This window comes from Glycine soja, chromosome 5 (assembly GCF_004193775.1).
Source record: "Glycine soja cultivar W05 chromosome 5, ASM419377v2, whole genome shotgun sequence".
Lineage (NCBI taxonomy): Eukaryota > Viridiplantae > Streptophyta > Magnoliopsida > Fabales > Fabaceae > Glycine > Glycine soja.
In genome coordinates this window covers 13,286,785-13,293,339 of record NC_041006.1, presented here as the reverse complement: position 1 = coordinate 13,293,339, position 6,555 = coordinate 13,286,785, and the positions used below count along the sequence as shown (strand labels likewise).

General features: G+C 39.9%; 1 protein-coding gene across 1 annotated transcript; it reads left to right on the top strand.

The window, feature by feature from the left end:
- The first annotated feature begins 453 nt into the window (after positions 1–453).
- LOC114411155 (cation/calcium exchanger 1-like) lies at positions 454–1,105 on the top strand. Its single transcript, XM_028374912.1, has 2 exons — positions 454–616; positions 678–1,105. The coding sequence occupies exons 1-2, from the start codon at positions 454–456 to the stop codon at positions 1,103–1,105; spliced, it is 591 nt and encodes a 196-aa protein (XP_028230713.1).
- Positions 1,106–6,555: the final 5,450 nt, after the last annotated feature.

The following is a 6,555-nucleotide window of genomic DNA, read 5'->3' as shown; positions in this document are numbered from 1 at the left end:
GCTCACCTCCTTGAGAAGCTTCCTTAAGAAGATTCGTAAAGAAGCTAGAGCTTAGCTACACATACCTCTCTAATAGCTAAGCTCACCTCCTTGAGATAAGAAGCTAGAGCTTAGCTACACACCCCCTATAATAGCTAAGCTCACCCCCATGACAAAAAACATGAAAATAAAAAAAAAGTCCTTATTACAAAGACAACTCAAAATGCCCCGAAATACAAGGCTAAAACCCTATACTACTAGAATGGCCAAAATACAAGGCCTAGACGAAGGAAAAACCTATTCTAATATTTACAAAGATAAGCGGGCTCATACTTAGCCCATGGGCTCGAAATCTACCCTAAGGCTCATGAGAACCCTAGGGCCTTTCCTTGGATCTCTAGCCCAATCTACTTGGAGTCTTCTAGCCAATGCCCTTGCGGGGTAGGATTGCATCAAGTCTTCAACCATGCTAGAATGCTCAGTGACATCAGTGTTGATGGCTGCACTGACCTTCACAAGTACTCAGATTATGACTCCAAGTGCTTATATGTCAAATCCAATGCTCACTACAGGTCAAAAGGGTACATAAACTATCTCCAAATCTTTTACTGCAGCTTTGGCCACTCCCCAATTTTGGGTACGTAATGCACTGCATGTAATGTGGCTTGTGGTGCTGTTTTATCTTTTGGCTGATACAGCTTCAAATTACTTTTGTAATAACCTAGAAGGTCTCTCTTACATCTTAAGATTATCCCCTACCATAGCTGGGGTAACCTTGCTTTCTCTGGGAAATGGTGCCCCTGATTTTTTTGCCAGTGTTGTTTCTTTCACAAGATCCAATGATGGGGCAGTTGGCCTCAATAGCATTCTCGGGGGAGCATTTTTTGTCTCCAGTGCTGTTTTGGGGGTCATAAGTTTCCTTGTTACTTCAAACGAAATTGCAATTGGCAAGGCCAGTTTCATTAGAGATGTCATTTTCTTCCTCTTCTCTCTTTTCATCCTCCTTGTCATCATTTCCATTGGTAAAATTACCTTGTTGGGTTCAATTTCTTATGTTTCTATGTACTTCCTTTATGTCAATGCTATCTCTGCCACATATTTCATCTATGGAGGGGACATGATGTAAACCCATTTGCACAAGGGTTGAGGATGGATCTTTAAAGTTTTTTTTTTGTTTTACTTGTATGAAAATTTAGAAAATGAAAGGGATAAAGAGAGAGAAAGTGGCGAGTTTATGGAGGACTGAATGTGTTTGGACGGAGAATGATGATGATAACAATGGTGTTCAAGTGGGATTAAAGGTTGATTTAGAATGATGAGGAAGGAGAATGAAGAAGGTGGTTGAAAGAATTACTCCTCTGGAATTGGTGTCACACATAAGGTGGTATTTCTCGATAATCCAATTTCTTGAATCACTCAAGTAACTAAGGAGATTCACTCTCACACTTTAGAAGATGATTAAAACTCAATTCAAGGTCTGTCTTTCTATTAAAAAATGCCCAACCCATAAATAGGAATGACATCAAGTTGGTTACAAAAGTGAGAAGATGAAATGATCACCAATAACGACAATTGATGATACTATTATACCTAATTAAAACTAGAATTAAGACAAATGATCACCAATAACAACAATTGATGGTGTCATTATACCTAATTAAAACTAGAATTAAGACATAAAACATGTGAAAAAATGCGCATCTCCTGGTCAGCCAAGAGGCAGCCACAAGCCTAGAGTTTCCACCTTATTAAATCTTAATTTCTTCAAATTAAAACAAGCCCATAGGTGGTGCAAATCCAAAGAGAATTGATAGCCACTTTAACACAAATTTAGGCCTTTATTTCAACTAACAAAATGCTAATAAAACCACTCAACAAAGGTGGCGCCCTCTACTCTTCTTGGAACATGGTGCAATTGACAATTCGAAGCTTCTCCACTTGTAACTTGGGCCTAAATTCAAATAGCATGGTTAACACTTGTTGAAGAGCTTCATTGGCCTTCTTTGTTCTAGCCCTTGACATAGGTCCTCCTAGTCCTTCTAAAGGCTACTTGCCCGTAGTCTTTGCCATGTCCTCATCACACTCTCCTTCTTCAAAAGGATTTGTCCTCAAATCGGCTTCTCCATCTGCATCAAAAAGAGTTAAGTCAGAAACATTAAATATAGTACTCATATTATACTCACCGGACAATTCAATCTTGTATGCATTGTCATTTATCCTTTCAAGTACTTGAAATGGACCATCCCCTCTTGGTTGATGCTTGGATTTCCTTTGCTCCTGAAACCTCTCCTTTCTGATCACGTGAACCCAAACCCAATCTTTGGGTTGGAAAATAACCTTTTTACGCCCTTTGTTTGCTTGTCTAACATAGCTCTCATTCCTCTTTTCAATTTGGGCCTTGACTCTTTCATGGAGCTTTTTCACATAGTCCGCTTTGGCTTGTCCTTCCTTATGCTTAAAAACTAAAATGTTAGGCATTGACAACAAATAAAGAGGAGTTAGTGGATTGAAACCATAAACAACCTCAAAAGGAGAACAACTAGTGGTGCTATGCACAACCCTAATATAAGCAAATTCAATGTAAGGTAAGCAAACTTCCCAATTTTTAAGATTATTTTTCAAAACAGCCCTTAGCAAGGTACCCAAAGTCCTATTCACGACCTCCATTTGTCCATCCATTTGAGGGTGACAAGTAGTAGAAAAGAGTAACTTAGTACCCAACTTTCCCCATAAGGTCCTCCAAAAATGGCTTAGGAACTTGGAGTCCCTATCACTAACAATGCTTCTTGGTAATCCATGGAGTTTCGCCACTTCTTTGAAGAACAAATCCGCCACATGATTAGCATCATCAAATTTCCTACAAGGAATAAAATGAGCCAGTTTAGAAAACCTATCAATAACAACAAATATGGAATCCTTACCATTACTTGTTCTAGGCAGCCCTAAAACAAAGTCCATTGATAAATCAATCCATGGAGAATCCGGAATTGGTAAAAGGGTATACAAACCATGAGGCATTACCTTTAACTTGTCCTTTTTGCAAACAATACAACACTCACAAAATTTATGCACGTCTTTCTTCATGTTAGGCCAATAAAAATGCTCTTTCAATGTATCTAAGGTCTTTTGGACCCCAAAATGCCCCATCAACCCACCTTCATGGGCTTCACACACAAGCAAGTTTCTAGTAGAACACTAGGGCACACATAATTTATTTTCTTTGAAAAGGTAGCCCTCATATCTATAAAAACCATCTTTAGAAAACTTTTCATAATTTTTGAAGATTCCACCAAAGGTGTCATCTCCTTCATATATTTCTTTCAAGCAATCAAATCCAATCATTTTTGTTTCAAGCATAGAAAGCAAAAAGTGCCTCCTTGACAAGGCATCCACAACAATATTTCTTTTTCCCTTTTTATGTTTAATAACATAAAGGAATTGCTCAAGAAATTCTACCCATTTGGCATGCCTTTTGTTTAGCTTGCCTTGTCCCTTTAAGTATTTTAGGGACTCATGGTCACTATGGATCACAAACTCCTTGGGATAAAGATAGTGTTGCCATGTTTTCAACGCTCTCACTAAGGCATACAACTCCTTATCATAAGTAGAATAGTTAAGGGTAGGTGTTCGGTCGCGGCAAGTGCACTGGATCGCGCAAGTAGTATAAAATGGTAAGAATCGAGTATCGAACTCTTAGGGAACTTGTGTTACTTGGTAAAGCTACTTCAGTGAATAGGTGTCTTGTATAAAAAGATATATGTTTACTATGAACAGGTATGTAAACTAACTATTAAAAAGGAAAATAACATGAGTAATGATGTGTAAAAATAACTAGGTAACACAATGATTTTCCTAATAGGTGCCTGATGTTAAAAGGATATTCTCAACTTAACAATGCTCATGTGTTCTATGGTGTCTCCTGAAATGCTAAACCCCGATTCCTCATAATAGTCTAGCCTAATCCTAATCAAGCATCGTCCATAGATTACTCTTGTTGGACTAAACTTGACCAGAACCGCATTAAGACAAACATACAACAACTAGGTTACCGTACCCCGATCCCTCGTGATAATACGATAAACTAGCCCCGTCCTATCAAGTTCTAAGAATCAGACCAGTTTCCATTGTTGAATGATCCTAAAAACACATGCATCTACGTGATCAAGGCAAAATCATGGTAGAATGAAGTTCTGATAGCACAATGAACACACAAAACATCATTAAATAGATATACAGGTATTTACATCAGGTACCTACAAGGAATAACCAACAGAGGATTTAGCTCTCCATAACTGGGAAGCTTCCTTTACAACAAAGAGAAGAGAAAGATGAAGGATTGAAGAAATACAAGTGGTGGGGATGTCTTCTCCACCTCTAAAACCTCACAATCACTCACAAACTCATCTCAAGTTCTGAGGACGGCTTCCTCTTAAAGCTCGATTCTCTGCAGGTCTTCACACAGCAAAATCTCTCAAACTCTCTAGAACTTGGACCTTTCTCTCTCTAGAAAACCCTAGACATGCAGAAGCTTCAAGAAAAGGCCCAAACTCCCCTTCAAAATCTGATTTTAGGCTTAAATAGGTGGTTTTGTTCGTGCTTGCGCTCTTAGCACAATTCTGAACCGCTTAACGCTCATTAGTGGATTTTGGCTTAACGCGTGCTTTTCTCGCTCAGCGGATGGACTGAAGCGGTGCGCTTCGCTGGATGACCCTTTGCTTAGCGTAAATGCACAGCTCATCCTTCTTCCAGATTCTTCCTCGCGCTCAGTCGAGGAGTGTTGGGCTCAGCGAATGGCTTGCTAAGCAACAAGATTGGCTTAGCGAGAGGGTGAAAATCAACACTTCACAAACTTGCCTAATTAACTTGAAATTGAGAGAAAATGATTATTAAACACACCAAATGGACATACTAAGTATTTATTACCTATCTTTAACAAAAATTAATTACAATACTACAAAACAACCATAAATTGGTGGAGTTTGATACAATTCACGCATGTTTTGTACATAAAAGTTAGTCGTATTCATCGACTAAAAACTCCCCCAAATTTATAGTTTTGCTTGTCCTCAAGCAAATATAGAACAACTCACTGGTCCCCAAGTGACAATAACATGTAGTGACTATGTACAACGGTGTATGCACAAAAGTTATTGAATGCATGATAAGAGAATGAAGCCAAGTGCCCTCATCATTTGTCTTTCACAAAGCATGCAGTCATTCAAAGAGAAGAATAAAATGTAACCTGTACAATTAGATGCAGTTAGGCATAAGACAGATATCAAGGAAAAGTGTTTCACTACATTATCATCAAAATCAAGTCAAACTGTTCTATATGCTTCAAAATAAGCATACCAACTAACCATAAATAAAAACATCAGTGAATATAAACATTAACCAAAATCACTAAAAAACCAATGTACTGAAACTATAATCATAATAATAACAATCCAAAAAGCATCATCAGAAATTTAGAATTCCTGTGATTGGTCTTGTGTGTCCTGTGTCTGAACATCCTCCTCATCTGTCAGATGAAGTACTGGAGTAGCTGGAGGAGAAGTCTTCAGGGTCAGGACTAGTGTAGTCGGGTCCTCTAGTATCTATAGGATAGGAGTGGAGGGGTCTGCTGCATGCTGAGGCGAGGATAGGTCCACCACTGGTGTGAGTGGATCTGATGTGACCTCTCGAGACCTCTCAGGAGTAGTAGTAGCTTCCTGTCTAACCTGTGCCTCACCTGCCCTCTACCATGAATGGCTCTGGAATGGTGGCCTTGGATGACTCATCCTCCACATGTTGTGGTACTTGAGCTATGGGACCTTCATCTTCCCTGTGAGGAGATGGTTAGATCCTAGGCTAGGCTACCCTCTCCTAAAACTTCTCAACAGAAGGAATGGATCCTGGAGGCCCCACCACCTGTAAACTCTGAAGTAAAATAATTTGTTCCTGATGAATGCTCTGAAGCATGGCTTCAAAGCGTTGAGAATCACTCTGAGCTGGGAGTGAAGGGGCTGTTGAAATGGATGCTAGAGTAGGAGCTGTAGATGTGGAAGGGAGGTCAGCTAGCCTTGCCCTCGCCCTCCTAGCCCTTCAGATAGAAACTGTTAGATCCTCAAGATTCCAACAGTTCTTCCTTATGTAGGCCAAGTTAATGATCAGGCTCAATCGCTCGAAAGTAAGGTTGTCAAAGACAACCCCTCTGGCTCTACATAGGGCGATGATCAGAGAAGGAAACCCAAGTCTAGTAGTGTTAGACTGGGCTATAGAAGTCATCTGGCCAGAAATAAGAGCTCCTATGTTCATGTCCATGCGAGAGACTAGGCCAAAGATCAACCTACCTCTGTCCACTATCAGATCAGAGGTATGTGATGTGGGGGCCAGGTTGGAGTATGAGAGAACACTCCACACCTGGGCTAAAGTAGTCAAATCTTTCCTGACAATCCTCCCAGGATGGCCCTCAGTGTTCAAAATGAACCCTCGGCCTGGTATGCATAAGGTAGCCTCAATCTCTCTATAATATGTGGGCAGCCTACAGTATCTGGAGTATGTGGTTAAAGTCTCACCCTTTTCCAACACCACGGG